At 39.0% G+C, this 14,545-nt stretch overlaps 1 protein-coding gene and 1 long non-coding RNA gene across 35 annotated transcripts in view; one reads left to right on the top strand and one right to left on the bottom strand.

The window, feature by feature from the left end:
* LOC113028107 (uncharacterized) overlaps nucleotides 1-14,545 on the bottom strand; it is a 460,838-nt gene that overhangs the window by 298,615 nt on the left and 147,678 nt on the right. The window lies entirely within an intron of this gene.
* The window catches only part of ank3b (ankyrin 3b), a 177,849-nt gene that overhangs the window by 107,442 nt on the left and 55,862 nt on the right, over nucleotides 1-14,545 (top strand). For 25 of the 34 annotated variants that reach the window (XM_080305359.1, XM_080305355.1, XM_080305365.1 and 22 more), the window contains 16 exons: nucleotides 797-895; nucleotides 1,376-1,474; nucleotides 1,568-1,765; nucleotides 3,857-3,955; nucleotides 4,263-4,361; nucleotides 5,973-6,071; nucleotides 7,991-8,188; nucleotides 9,367-9,465; nucleotides 9,645-9,743; nucleotides 10,575-10,772; nucleotides 11,120-11,218; nucleotides 12,490-12,588; nucleotides 12,682-12,780; nucleotides 12,865-12,960; nucleotides 13,635-13,707; nucleotides 14,355-14,414. In XM_080305359.1, coding sequence (XP_080161485.1) covers nucleotides 797-895; nucleotides 1,376-1,474; nucleotides 1,568-1,765; nucleotides 3,857-3,955; nucleotides 4,263-4,361; nucleotides 5,973-6,071; nucleotides 7,991-8,188; nucleotides 9,367-9,465; nucleotides 9,645-9,743; nucleotides 10,575-10,772; nucleotides 11,120-11,218; nucleotides 12,490-12,588; nucleotides 12,682-12,780; nucleotides 12,865-12,960; nucleotides 13,635-13,707; nucleotides 14,355-14,414 — 1,813 coding nt within the window. The remainder of the gene's footprint in view (nucleotides 1-796; nucleotides 896-1,375; nucleotides 1,475-1,567; nucleotides 1,766-3,856; nucleotides 3,956-4,262; nucleotides 4,362-5,972; nucleotides 6,072-7,990; nucleotides 8,189-9,366; nucleotides 9,466-9,644; nucleotides 9,744-10,574; nucleotides 10,773-11,119; nucleotides 11,219-12,489; nucleotides 12,589-12,681; nucleotides 12,781-12,864; nucleotides 12,961-13,634; nucleotides 13,708-14,354; nucleotides 14,415-14,545) is intronic. The other 9 variants (XM_080305362.1, XM_080305371.1, XM_080305360.1 and 6 more) reach the window with 1 other exon arrangement.

Genomic DNA, 14,545 nt, shown 5'->3' with positions numbered 1-14,545 from the left:
TTGCATTTATTGTTTCTGAAACGCCCAAATTCATGCTCTGAATGTCAAATTAGGTTCAGTTCATCTTTATTTTGTTCATTATTTCTATTTAATTATGTTTAAAGTTAAGGAAATCTGCTGAGAGATATTTGTTAGAATCTTCAAATGTTGCATGATGTTTTCAAAGCCAAGGAATCATTTTAATAATCACATTCAAAGCCTGGACCAGGTTTGGTACTTTACATATCATCTCTCTCTCCCACACACACACACGATTTTGCCTCTCTCACTACTGAAAATGTAGAACCCTGGCATATTTATTTACTCTTACATGAGTAACATTTGGATGAAACTCCAGTTACTCAACCTTAAAATAAATATTCAGTGGATGATGACTCTGGCAGTAAGGGCCTGTTCAAACACCGGATATAAGAAGGCTGAAATGTGTTGATGCTGAGAAAAGTCTAGATTAAAGCTAACATTTCCTTTTAAATAACTGTGAAAACTGTGTTCTTTGGTGGCAAAATATCAAACACATACTGGAAATACACACAATCTCTGGTGAACACATAGAGATATTAGAAGTCTCTGGCATTTTTAGAACAGAACCTCAAAGCTAAGGTCGCTCTGGCTGGAATGATCACTGTCCTCTAGAGGGGGGTATTTAGCCATTTCCCTCTGGCACTGTCAAATAGAGCCAATTTTCCCTAAAAGTGACGTATTAGCAGTGGTACTCCTTCTATTTTCCTGAAATAAATGTTGATTTTTCTTTTCTCTTCGTCTGAATAGCTAAACAATGCATCTCTGTTTCCTGCAGAACGACATAACACCGCTGCACGTAGCATCCAAACGTGGGAACAGCAACATGGTGCGACTGCTGCTGGAGAGAGGGGCCAAGATAGATGCACGCACCAAGGTACAATCACATGCGCACAATGTTATTTGATGCAGTGTTCAGTTTAGATTTAAATATTGATATTTAAACGTGTATTCATGTATTTAATGCTCATAGACGTTCAATATTTCAATATAATTTAGAAGTGCTTTACATCAAACTAACATAACTCCCGATAAAGTAAACATACAACCATACGTAGGCTGTTTACACAGGGTGGTATGTGAAATGAATATAATGGAAGGGTAAAAAACATTAATTAAAAATGAGAGGATAAAATCCATAATCACTAGGTGTAGGGTGCTTTACATTTGTCCATCATATAATTTTTTAGCTGAGAGATTTCCAAAAACCCTAAAATTATTATTATCTAATCCCACCCACAGCTGTGCGAGGATTAAGCATCACCTGCGGTGTCATGTCAAATCTTGTCTGTTGCTCAACAACTTGTTGATGATGGTATGAAGTTCACGGCTGAGCAGCAGGTGTTTGTTTTCACAGGACGGTCTAACTCCTCTTCACTGTGGCGCCAGAAGTGGCCATGAGCAAGTAGTGGAGATGCTGCTGAACAGAGGAGCTCCAATACTGTCAAAGACCAAGGTTTTTAAGAACAAGCCAACAAAATCACATTAGCAAACTGCATCCGTATTAACTTCACATCGCTGAACATCTTTCTCCTCCTTTTCCTTCCAGAACGGTCTGTCTCCTCTTCACATGGCGACGCAAGGCGACCACCTCAACTGTGTTCAGCTGCTGCTGCACCACGACGCGCCCGTGGATGACGTGACAAACGACTACCTGACGGCGCTGCACGTTGCTGCCCACTGTGGGCACTACAAGGTGGCGAAGGTCATCGTGGACAAGAAAGCCAATCCCAACGCCAAGGCGCTGGTGAGGGGATCTCAATTATTTATTGTGATAAAAATAAATAAAAATTGATGAAAAGTACAAAATAATGGAGAGGAATTAAATTGATGAAAAGTACAAAATAATGGAGAGGAATTAAATTGATGAAAAGTACAAAATAATGGAGAGGAATTAAAAGGGCTCATCATCTCAGAGCATCTCGTTGCTTGGGCTAATCGAGAGAAGCAGGAATTCTTTTATGTAAAGTTAAAAATGATAAGACATGTTGTGACTCTTATTGAAATCCTGTTCCTGTATAACAACAGTTTTGCTGAATATTTGAGCACCTTCTTTTTAGCAATGACAATCTCAATGACAATTGCATTTAATTTGAATGTAGACAAAGCTATTAGCTGCAGATAAAAGCTCCATGATCTCATGCAGTTGTCTGTGGGCTCCCACGTTGAAACCTTAAGCTTAAAAATTTGGTGGATATTTGAAGAAGTAGTGAAGTTCTAACTTGCCAGCTACTGCTAGCTAACTTGGTTAGCAATGTGATAACATGTTAATCAAACGTGGCTTCACTTTCTATTGGTGGATTGCATAGCCACAGATACCATCTGATCAGTGCATCTTGCTAATAAATAGCAAATTTGCACTCCCCAAAACTGGAGCACAATATTCTTGGATGAGCTCCAGACTGCACCAGCACTACGAACTCAGCTGAGGTGACAACTAGTAGACAGCCACAGCCGCCTCTTGGCAGGCATCTGTCAACCACACCACAAAATATGAATAAGCGTAAGCCTCAAAACATTTTAAATTCAGTTTGAAAAAAAAAATCCCCCCTACAGTGTCACAGAACAAAGCTGTACTGTAAACTTGTAAATGTTTATTTCTGCTCGAAGGTTTTTACATTTTAACATGATAGTCTGTGGGGATTGACATGCTTTTGGAGTGAGCCTCAAGTGGCCATTTGAGGTATTGCAATTTCAACCACTTAACGTCTAGTGTATTATATTTACTACATATAGTTTTTGTGAGGTTTTGAGACTCCTGCATCATCAGTGAAAATATTTTTCTCCCCAGAAACCCTAAATAAATTCCACAATACATGTTTTAGCAATAAACTAAATCTGATTGCTGCTATAGTAAACATGATACAAATTAAAACTCATATATGCAAATTGATATGTAATTTTTTTTTTTTTTAATTTGTCAAAAGGTTCAAATGTTCCATTTTCAAAATAATTTAATTTTTGGGCACTTATTTGAAGGTTCAGGTTTAAAGAGTTTTTATTCTAGCGCCAAAGTTTGGTGCTGTAAAAATGCTGCTTGACCGCTGCATCTGCATAATATGCAGCGACATAGAAAACTGATGAAAATGAAGTATTAGAGCACCTGCTGTGCTGCTCAGGGTTGTGACATTTCAGTCATTTCACTTTACAACTACCCAAAAATGTTTTTTCGTCTATTTAAGTTGTACCTCTCTGCCTTCTCTCATTTTTTCTTCTTTTATTACATTTTTTTAATGAACCTTTCCTTTTTCCACTAACAAAAAAGAAAAAAGGCTGAGATGCAACATTTGATGGGGAACACAAAGAAACAAGTAGAATTAAAAAGACTTTAGTATCCCAGCCGATGTCTTGGCATAAGACGAGCATTGCTGCTCTGCAATGGGAGCAGTCTGGGTGTGGTTAGAGCACTGGGACTTTATAACCAGAGAGAATAAGTAAGACGGGGAAAAGGACATGGAGAGGAAAATGAAGTCATAGGACTGAGCCTGAAACCTCAAAGTCAGGAGAGTAAAGGAGGGGAGGGATGAAGGAGGGTGAGGAGAGAGAGAAAAGTGAGTTGTAAAGGAAAGTATCTATTTCAGTGTAGAGGAGTTTTTATTTTTTTTTGATAGCTTACAGTCCACTCGATTATTTCCACACATGCTTGTCTGGTTTGCAAGCAGAGGGTTTTAAGAGGCAGAGGGAGAGAAAGAGAGGGGATAAAAGAAAAAACAGTCCCCCCTTTGTGCTGTAGTTTCCACTCGGTGTTCCAGATTTGTCTGCAAGTCCTACAAAGCCAAACACAAAGACTGTTTGGACTATTTTTATACTTTTATTTATTTCTTTTTGTCTTTCATAGAATGGTTTCACTCCCCTGCACATTGCCTGCAAGAAAAACAGACTTAAGGTGATGGAGCTGCTTCTGAAGCATGGAGCGTCTATACAGGCTGTCACAGAGGTAAGTGTGTCTGGAGTGTGTGTGTCATTTAAGCACTAAGACATCAATTATTTTTGTGTAGTTTGTTAATTTAGTTGTTGGAGTGGGGAAATTCTACCTCTACTGCTACTCTACACCTGTAATCCACTACATTTCAGAAGAAATACTGTAATAGTTGGTCTTCTGTTGATTGATAGCAGACTGACTTTCTTAAAAGTTTGCACATTTGCATTTAATGACCTACAGAAATGTTCTCGTGCTTCTTTAGTGTTTCTTTAATTCATTGACTTTTTTTCTTTTCCTCTCTTCTTTGCGTTTCCATCTCTAGTCCGGTCTGACGCCGATCCACGTTGCAGCTTTTATGGGACATGAAAACATCGTCCACCAGCTAATCAACCACGGGGCTTCACCAAACACAAGCAATGTGGTGAGTTCAGGAAGTTCGTCATCATCATTACCGTGTGATAAGACAGGGGGCGTGAGAGGATATTCTTTCCTTTTCTTTTCCTTCCATGTGCTGGGTGGGCGGGCAGGGGGAAAGCAAAGTGAAATATATTTGCTTATAATATATTTTTAACCATAATATTTGAATATTTCCTCTTTACTGTATAACAGATGAAAATTTAGATCTTTTTGCTTCATTTCATTTAGTTCTCAGCATCTTCAAAAATTGTACAAACCATATGATTAGCTCATAACTTTATACAGCTTAAACCAGTGGTTCCCAAACTTGTTTTTGCTAGGCCCCCCTTTGTTTTTACAATAAAATCTTTTATCAAAGCTGATGAGCTCAGAGCTCAGATGGCAAAAACAGAATCAAAATCCATACAGGCACACGGGGAAAGATGCAGATAAGACTATTTATACACCGAGGGGTGACTGGGGATGAGAAACAGGTGAAGACGATCAATACGGTCAAAAACATAAAGCCGCAAAAGTGACACAAGACATGAAAGAAAACCGACATTTAAAATAAAACAGGAAATATCTCTAAACATAGAGACAAGACTATCAGTACACATGGCAGACACAGTAGAAGACTGGACAATGAAGGCATAAACAGAGAAAGATGAGACAGGAAGGAGCAGTTAGCGAAATGGTGAGGGAAGTACACCAGCAGGAAATGACTAACTCATAACAGACACTTAAACTAAGGAACTCAAAACTAAGACTAGAAAGTTTATAAATTCTAAACAGTAATTAGGGCTCAGAGAGTGCAATAAACCTGAGCCTCAGTATTGCTAGAATGAAAACATATCACAACAGGAATCAAAATTCAGCCTACAAAACGCACAAATCAAACCTTCAAAGACCAGAATAGCTTTAGAAAAACCTAAACAGACACCCAACTCAGATGTTTTGACTAAGGATTCAAAACTCAAGAGCAGCACAAAGCCTATGAAACCCTTTAAAAAATCTGAAACAATACCTAAAACAGCTAATTGCACAGAGAGAGAGAAATACAAACATAGGAAGTGACTTAACACTAGCTGTTTATCCACAAAATCTAAACCTTAATTGGTGCAGACAGCAGAGAAATCCTCCTTAGGTGGAGAGGAGGTATTTAATGTAATTTGCTCATACGGAAATGTGCTCTAATTCTCATCTGGTCCATCGACACTCCTCAGTAGGAGCTACAAACTTTACTACTGACCCCATTAACTCTGGGGTGACATGAAAGGAGAAAAAGAGGAGAAAAAAGTAAGCTGAGCCAAAGAGAAAGGCAAGAGCGAGGAAGAAAGAAAGAGGGGAACGAGTAGTGCACAGTCAACTCTTCAACCCCGAGTGTTTGGTCGCCCACGTCGTGTCTGTGGCCAGGTTACCGTAGTAACAGAGCATTATGGGACGTCATTATGGTGAGTTGGGTGTGGAGAGCGAGCGAGGGGGTCTATCTGGCTCTTTCTCTTTGTCAGCCACTCCTTCCCAGTGTACGTCTTCACAAAAAGAAGTTTTTTTGTATGAGGGTGTTTTCAAAGAAAGAGTAACATTCAAAACTTTGGAATAACTATCCATCCCTCGTTTTCTGCGTGTGCTTCAGAGGGGGGAGACAGCACTCCACATGGCAGCGAGGGCGGGACAGTCCAATGTGGTCCGGTATCTGATTCAGAATGGAGCACGAGTCGACGCCAAGGCCAAGGTAGAGCATCACTCTCAATCAGTAACGATTATCTGGTGTTTATATGCGCCTGGGCATTAGAGCTACTAAATGTGAGCACAAGTGTGTGTTTGTATGCTTATGTAATGTGTCTTTGCACATGTTTAATTACTGAAAAGTTACAGTCATGGGTCAATATTATTCAGAAAAACTTTCTGTCAGCTTAATTTATTAAGTAACGCTACCTGGTGTGCATTTCATACATAATAATATCAAGCGAGTCTGGTTTTTTATGTGTTGCAGTTCTTTTATGTAAGCAGCTGCAATACTCAACAAATTAGAAAATAATGTTGCCTTATGCTTCACCTGCACACTCTTCATAAATCATTTTTCTTGTTTGTCCTTTTATGTATTTTTTGGATACAAATAGGAGTAAAAATTCTAGTTACACGAGGCTGTTATTCGCAAGGATCTACAATCTACTCAGAGCTACAAAAGAGCAGTCATGATAAACAGAGTTGCTATTATGTGAGTGTGACTTTGACACAGCAAATGTGTTGCTAAAGTTATCTGGTTATTTACTGGGAAATGTCTTATACAATATATTGAAAGATAATAAGGTTTTGTGAGAATCACAGGCAGTAAGTGCATGTTGAACTGGGTGATTTCCAGCATTGTGGTTCAGTTTACAGTAATGGACTGTGCTGGACTGGTGCAGAAAAGAGTGTGGTATCTGTGGTCACTGTGAGCTTAAGTCAAAAGGAGAAGTCATCAGTTCCCAAAATCCACCTTTAAACTGGCCAGCAGATGGAAAGCAGCCATATTAGCGCATACCACATCTGCTCATGTAGTAGAATTCAGTTTAGTAAATCCAAAAAGAGCAAAAAAACCTCCAGCAGAGCCAGCAGCAACAACACAGCTCAGCTGATCAGAGCCTGTACACAAAGAACAACCTCCTGGAGCTCACAGGACAAATAATGTGACTTCTAATAAGTTATTCATGTCCCTGTCCTGCACTGCTTTATTTTATTTTTTTATTTATGCTATGAAAAGTAATAGGGTTCCCTGTACCTGTAACAATATGATGATGATGAAATAAATTCTTTCCAATAGATCCCAACTGATATATTCCTTGGATAATATTATTAGCCAATATGAGCCTGCTGCAAATATGTAACATGTTGCATGTTATCCAGCATGAGCCAATAATAATGGTTGAGTTTCTAACATAATTTGTTCACTAGAGCAGCTTCAGATGCTTTGTTTGCAGTCTATCACATATTTAGTCGAATATACATTACTCCTAAGGGGATGTGGAGGTGAGCAGTGTGTTGCATTTAAAATGCCCAATAGCTTGTGAAGTACATTGCATTAAATTTAAAAATGATATATTCCAATATATTTGTGCAAATATTTCTTCAATGAAATTCCTGTATCAGTTTGGTTCTATTATCATACGTATGCTATTGTTCAAGACCAATACAATGCAAAAACAGTCCCATATATTACATCAGAGAAATGTCTGTGTCACATATGCTTCAGTATTTTCAATGGATGGCTTCAGGGGAGAATAAGTGTTACGCGAAGCACAGAAGCTCATTCTGAATTTACTCTGTTTATACGCTGCCATTTAAAATAAATAATGTGAAAATATAAGAGGGGTCACTGAAGAGGCTTCAGCTGTGAATCTGTCTCCTTGTTTGCTTTCTCTTGCTTTATGGCAAATTCATTGTCTTGCTGTTTAAGTTGCAAATGTGTTTTTCTTTTTCTTTTTTGAATGTCACTGCAAAACAACAAAAATGCAGTTGGCGCGATTAGCAGATGGAGCCAGAGATTTTCCACAGGAGTTTGGAGATACCAAAAACATTTGTTAAGTGGGCTGCATCTTGTCCAGAAACATGGCTCCAAATGTTGGTCCTTTTTAATAATAAAAGGTGTTTTTTGCTGGATTTTTCTATCAGGATGACCAGACTCCTCTGCACATCTCAAGCCGTCTTGGTAAGCAAGATATTGTGCAGCAGCTCCTGGCGAACGGAGCATACTCAGATGCCACGACCAACTCTGGATACACCCCCCTACACCTAGCCGCCAGGGAGGGGCACAGAGATATAGCTGCAACGCTGCTGGACCATGGAGCTAGTCTGGGCATTACTACTAAGGTAAATATGAAACATAAACAAAATTATTATTCAAACCCACAGATGCACACAAACATATTGTGCAGGCAAACTAGTTAATCAGTACTCACACAGACACTGATGGCTTATGTGCTTATACTCATAAACTAGTCCAAAAACTTTAATTCAATCTGCTGAAGACAGAGAGGAGGTTTTATCCTGTTGCAGATCAGCTAGATTTGCATCCTTGCAGCTGGTAACATGATGGTTGTCCTGTCTCATCCTGGAAAAGCTTGAAAAATGTTAATGCATGAATTCTACAGGGATTTTGCAACATTTGGACTGAGTGGAGTTACATGATTGTGGAATACCAGTTATAGTTGACAGTCTGCCAGTGGAAAAGATGTGTCATAATAAGGTTGTGGACAAAGTAAGAGCATAGAGTCTGAAAATGAAATGCTGTTGCTGGAGAAGCCTTTGTCGACTTTTGGCTCAGTTTTCCATGTCAGTTACTCATTTCAAAAGCATCAATTTACGTTTCAGCAGAGCATTTTATGGCCACGTATTTTTAACTCTTTAAAGACAGACCAGGTAATTTTTAGCAATGTCTGGATGAATCAGAAAATTTAGCAACAGGTTTCAGATGTCCGCTTTGTTTTTAAGTTGCTCCACCCATTAGAAAGTCCACTAAATTCACAACAGCTTTAAAGACTGTGATGCAATTGTAAAACCAGAAGTGTAAGACTTTCTTCTTAGGTTATGTGCATAACATGGTTTTCAAATCTTACATTGTTTGGAGCTGCAGTAACTTGTACTCAATGTAAAAGACATATGACGCACACATACGTCCCAAATCCCAGTGAGGTTTAATTTAATCGAGTTGCAGTTAAACTCCCATCTCTACATCCCATTAGCTTCCTCCGTCTTTCCATACAAACTTCTACAGGCCCGCTTCTAAATCATGATCATGGTTTTTGAATCTGTTCCCTCAGAGCTAAAGAATCTAAATCAAGCACTAAGTTTCTCCACCCTGTGCTGATTTGTGTTTAAGGACCAAGGGGGCAGTTCTCCATGTTGTCATGACATAATCCTGAAAATTGCTCGCTTACTTTATGATTAAACACATGTGGTTCTGTTGGGCTGCCATGTGTAGAAAATGAGTCATGGGAGAAGAAGTAACTGTATTAAATTAGGTGTAATGTTCCTTTGTGTTTCTGCAGAAGGGCTTCACTCCTTTGCACGTCGCAGCAAAATATGGGAAAATCGAGGTGGCCAACCTGCTGCTGCAGAAGAACGCTCAGCCTGATGCTGCTGGAAAGGTAATGCATGTTTGTGCATCTGAGAGAGACTTATATTGATGTCGCACACATCAGTACCGCCTCAGCTGTCATCGTGGGTGTAGCTTTCACAATACTTTCCACGTCACCTCTGCTCCAGCTGCTCTCCACGACATGTACGATAAATCACCATCTAACAATTGTTGTGTATGTGTGTTCAGAGTGGACTAACTCCACTGCATGTAGCAGCACACTATGATAACCAGAAGGTGGCGCTGCTCTTGCTCAACCAGGGAGCCTCACCGCACGCTGCTGCAAAGGTAAGAATCAATTAAACTGTCAGTGGAGGTCAAATTGAATGTCCCTACAATGCACTAAAACCCCTCACTTTGGCTCAGGATGAGAGCACACTGACCTAGATTCATTCGGCCAATTACATGCAATTACACTGTGCTCCACATGCTGATTAGATTGCCCTTCCACGCTATCATCATATATTTTGGTAGAGCTCCTGCTGAAGTCAACAAGAGTCCAATATTTTCTGGTAGAACACTGAAGGGATGCATTTTTTTAATCCTTTAAGGCAAATATCTTCAGGTTCGGGACATAAATGAAGCTTAAAAATATTGCTCTTCACCACTAGGTAGATATTTAGAACCATATCGCATCTCCAACTTGGCTTCTGCCAACCGTGCTGGCCTGGAGAACCTCTCCACTGGGAATTGTATTGGTTGCAGACAAAAGTTACAAATAAGTTTCTTTACAAATGAAGCAAATCCTCTAAAACTACCGAATATCCATCACTCATGCCCAGTTTCCTTGCTGCATAAGAACAAGGATCAATACAAGTGGTTCCTTTTTCCTCTGGTATATATACATGCTACTTTCTCTTCAGTTTGGAAGAGGGAAATAAATAAGATTCTCAGTCTCCTTTTTTGTCTCCCCCCTGTCATCTTTTTTCTTGTACAGTTAGCATTGTAATTATTACAATTACCAGCCAGCATCATGAAGGGTCAAGAGTGCTACATTAATTCTGTGGAACATTGAACCAGGGTTAGGGTTACAGAGTTTTTGTCTTCTGCAAAGACAAAATGTGACTTAGCTCAATTATAAAAGAAAAACGGTAAATTTTCCCGTTCTCTGCTTTCCAGAATGGTTACACTCCACTACATATTGCAGCTAAGAAGAATCAGATGGAGATAACGACCACCTTACTGGAATACAGCGCCTCTACCAACTCTGTAACGCGGCAGGGCATCACTCCCCTGCACCTTGCAGCGCAGGAAGGAAATGTGGACATTGTGACGCTGCTGCTGGCTCGGGACGCTCCTATTCACATGGGCAATAAGGTGTTTTCCCTTTATTAGTGTGTAGATCTCTGGCTGACATGCAATGACAGAAGATTAATGTTTGCAGTGTATTTGTGTCTGTGTACCATCGACACGTATCAAACAGGCAGGGCCTTGATTTTACTTACACAAATAATATTTGTTTATCCAGAACTCTGTTATTTTGATGGTTATTTCTTTTGTCATTTTTCTGTCATTTGTGCTTCATTACCGTGATGTGCAAACCTGTCATTGTGTCTTAAACGGCTTCATTTCAAGCTGTCTCAGTCAAACTACTGTGTTCAGCACTCTTCTGTCATTTGTGTATTTGACTGTATTTCTCTATTTCTTTGTTTCTGTACCTTCAGTCTGGTTTGACTCCACTTCACCTGGCTGCCCAGGAGGATAAAGTCAATGTTGCTGAGGTCTTGTGCAACCAAGGAGCCTTCATAGATCCAGAGACCAAGGTAATGATAGCCTCCTCATGTCTTTGGATTAAAGTTATTAAGGCATTTGCAAAGTGGATTTGCTTATCTTGCCACTTCACCGCTGTAAATTAAGTATCATTTGGGGTTTGGGCTTTGGTCTGTGCCAGTGCTCTCACTTTTTGTATTTTTGACAAGGCAGGTTCCCACAAAAGTGACACATTTCTAGTTTTAATAGGATAATTGAATAATTAAACACATGCCTTGTAATTTTTAAAAAGACATGATTTTAAAATGCCATCAAGAAGCGCAAAAAGTCCTGCCAGAACTTATTTAGACATTAACAGCTGCTGAATCATGTCCAGCCTTTGAGTCTTTTACAGAACTCACACAAAAATAAACGATATCGTTCTTTTATAGCTGCCCTTAAAGGCGCATAAGCACTGTGGGATTTCAGCAGTCTTTAAAGTTAATTGCAGTCCACCCTGTCTAACATTGTTGTTTTATAAATATAAGATTGGTAATTGCGGGCTATGCTGATCACAGCTGGAATACCTCTGCTATGTGTTTCCATGTCATGACCTCCTTGGCTCGGAAATGGCAACAGCTGGAGGACGCATCATACAAACAAAGCTTCTGCTGCTGCAAATTAACTAAATTTCCTTCTTTGTAGGAATTCAGACATTGAATTTTGCCTATTTTTCCTCTCTCGCTTCCATTTGCCTTTATTTTGGAAATATAGCTTTTACTTTGTGAGACAGTCAACTTGAATTTCAGATCTTATGAAACAGTGTTAGAGTGTCAACTTCAAACTGCACGGCAGAACAACTGTTTTGGTTTGCATTGGACATGTTTCACGTGCAGCTGCTTAAATGTTCACAGTTTACACTCAGCTTAATTTTCAGACAAAATAAATGAGCTCTTGTCTCAAAGTGTGGGTGCTGAAGCAGTCTGAACATTAAGTTGTCACAGGGCAAAAATCCTCATAGGCCATACAGAAATCAGTTATCCTCACCAGTTTCTCATGTGGTCTTATTGTTTTATAAAGGGACTTGGGAAGACTGTTAATTCACATAGGCCACAATCAGCCTACAGCTCATCTGCTGCTACCTCTGCAAGCCTCTTTCCAACCCACCTCTACCCCAAGTTTTCCATCTTATGTCATATGTGGTATTTTTGATTTGAGTGTCGTATCTGTTGTCATTTAGGGGGGTCTTGCACCTGCTCTCCCTGCCTTTTGGCTTCAGTGTATGAATACATGCCTTATTGTAGCCACAGTGGTGCTAACAGAAGTTACATTTCTTTTTCATCAGCTTGGATACACTCCACTTCATGTGGCCTGTCACTATGGCAACGTGAAGATGGTTAACTTTCTGCTGAAAAATCAGGCGAAGGTCAACGCCAAGACAAAGGTAACTGTTATTTTCGTGTATATTCACCATACGTCACTGATTTTCTGTCTCTGTGAACATCTTCTAATGCTCTCTCTCATCCCTCCCCCGCAGAACGGCTACACACCTCTCCATCAGGCTGCACAGCAGGGACACACACACATCATCAACTTGCTGTTACACCATGGAGCATCGCCCAATGAACTCACTAATGTCAGTACGCTCAGAAATCTGAAATATTTATTCATTTATTTTTAGTTTCAACACCAATTCTCATCATTTTTATTACTTGTCCAGAATGGAAACAGCGCTCTGTCCATTGCAAGGAGGCTCGGCTATATCTCTGTTGTGGACACGCTCAAGGTGGTCACAGAGGAGACTCTGACCACTCAGGTGTGTATGTGTTTAAAAGAGTGTTCAAATGTGATGTATGGTTTAATATGGCTTCTCAATGGTTTACTTGTATCTAACTGTATAGATACAGTTATACTTAAACTTAGTAGTAGTTATACTTAAATCTGAATCCTAGAGGCAGTTCCTGCCGCTTAGCAGCTATCTTGAAATGCCTCGGGCATTAACAGTGAAGTAACAGGCAGTTACTTCACAAAAACAGAAGCATTGAAGGCCTAAGATAGTGTTTAAAAAACTTAATTCTATGGAGCTTGGAAAGAAAAGCGTCTGGACTTCTTTAAGTTCTATAAGAACTTAAAGAAGCTCTTTAAGAAGTCCAGACGCTTTTCTTTCCAAGCTCCATAGACTACGATGACCTGGATGACTGAGAGCCTTCACAGACATAAAAAAAAAAATATATCTATATAAAAGCTACTGTCAAAGGCTTTCTAGAACATTTTGAATTATTATTTGCGCACATAAGTTTGTATTGCTACATTAAAAAAATAACATGAAAGAAAAGACCTACATAAACATAGAAATGCAAAGTTACTGGAACATTGTCACAGTAAACAGTGCAGGAATAGAGATGCTGTTGTACTGGGATAGAAATCTGGATTACGTGTACTTTGGTAAAGTTACTGTCATGATATTAAGAGCGTGTTTCTGTTCAACAGACTGTAATCGAGAAGCACAAAATGAATGTCCCCGAGACCATGAACGAGGTGCTGGACATGTCCGATGATGAAGGTAAAGTTTTGCTTAACAGCATTTTCAAAGTAATTCTATTGATGTATAAATATCAAGGCAAGACTTGTCTTTGCAACCTGAAGAGAGACAAATTCTTTAAAATATCAGCTTGGGTCACATTTGCTTTTGTGGCTGGAATAAGTGAATATTTCAGCACTGTACTGTCATTGTTAGATTTCCCTCTATTTTTTTTTATTGTCAATGAAAGATTTTGTGTTGCTTCTACTTCTTCTGAGTAATTCAGAAGAAAAAACCTGCTGTTGTTCTTCAACCAGTATGTTTATTTGTTTATTTTTTATTTGCTAATTGAAAGGTTTGTTTCCGCCACTGTAACCCCCCCAAAGCAACACATATTTTTTCCATTACTAAGTCAAAATTTCAGGTTACTATCTAAAATCTATGAGTTTCATATCTCAAATATAACTCTAACTTCTAAATTTGAGTCCAAATTGTGACTTGACATACAATCGTGTGCATGATTGGAAACTTTATTTTGATATTTTCAATGTAACAAATGGAACTAAAACATTTAATAATAATAATCACGTTTATTTTCAGTTCTTCCTTTTCCTATGATTTTGATGTGAATATGATTTCTCCATCTATTTTTGGTTCTTTTTTTGTCTTTCCTTCATTCAAACACACAGTGTATAAAGCCAATATCCCCGAAATGATCACAGAGGACTATTTTTCTGATGTGGAAGAAGGTATTTTATTTTTTTAATCTTTCTACATTTTTTGTTCTTTAAAGCATTTCCTTTTACAACCCTTCTCTAACGCGTCATTCATTTGTTCTAACTATTTCCAGTCTCTTGCTTTTCTTGTGTCACAGTGGAAT

This window comes from Astatotilapia calliptera, chromosome 8 (genome assembly GCF_964374335.1).
Source record: "Astatotilapia calliptera chromosome 8, fAstCal68.1, whole genome shotgun sequence".
NCBI lineage: Eukaryota > Metazoa > Chordata > Actinopteri > Cichliformes > Cichlidae > Astatotilapia > Astatotilapia calliptera.
Note: the sequence above shows the minus strand (reverse complement) of the source record. Positions and strands in the feature narration are given on the sequence as shown.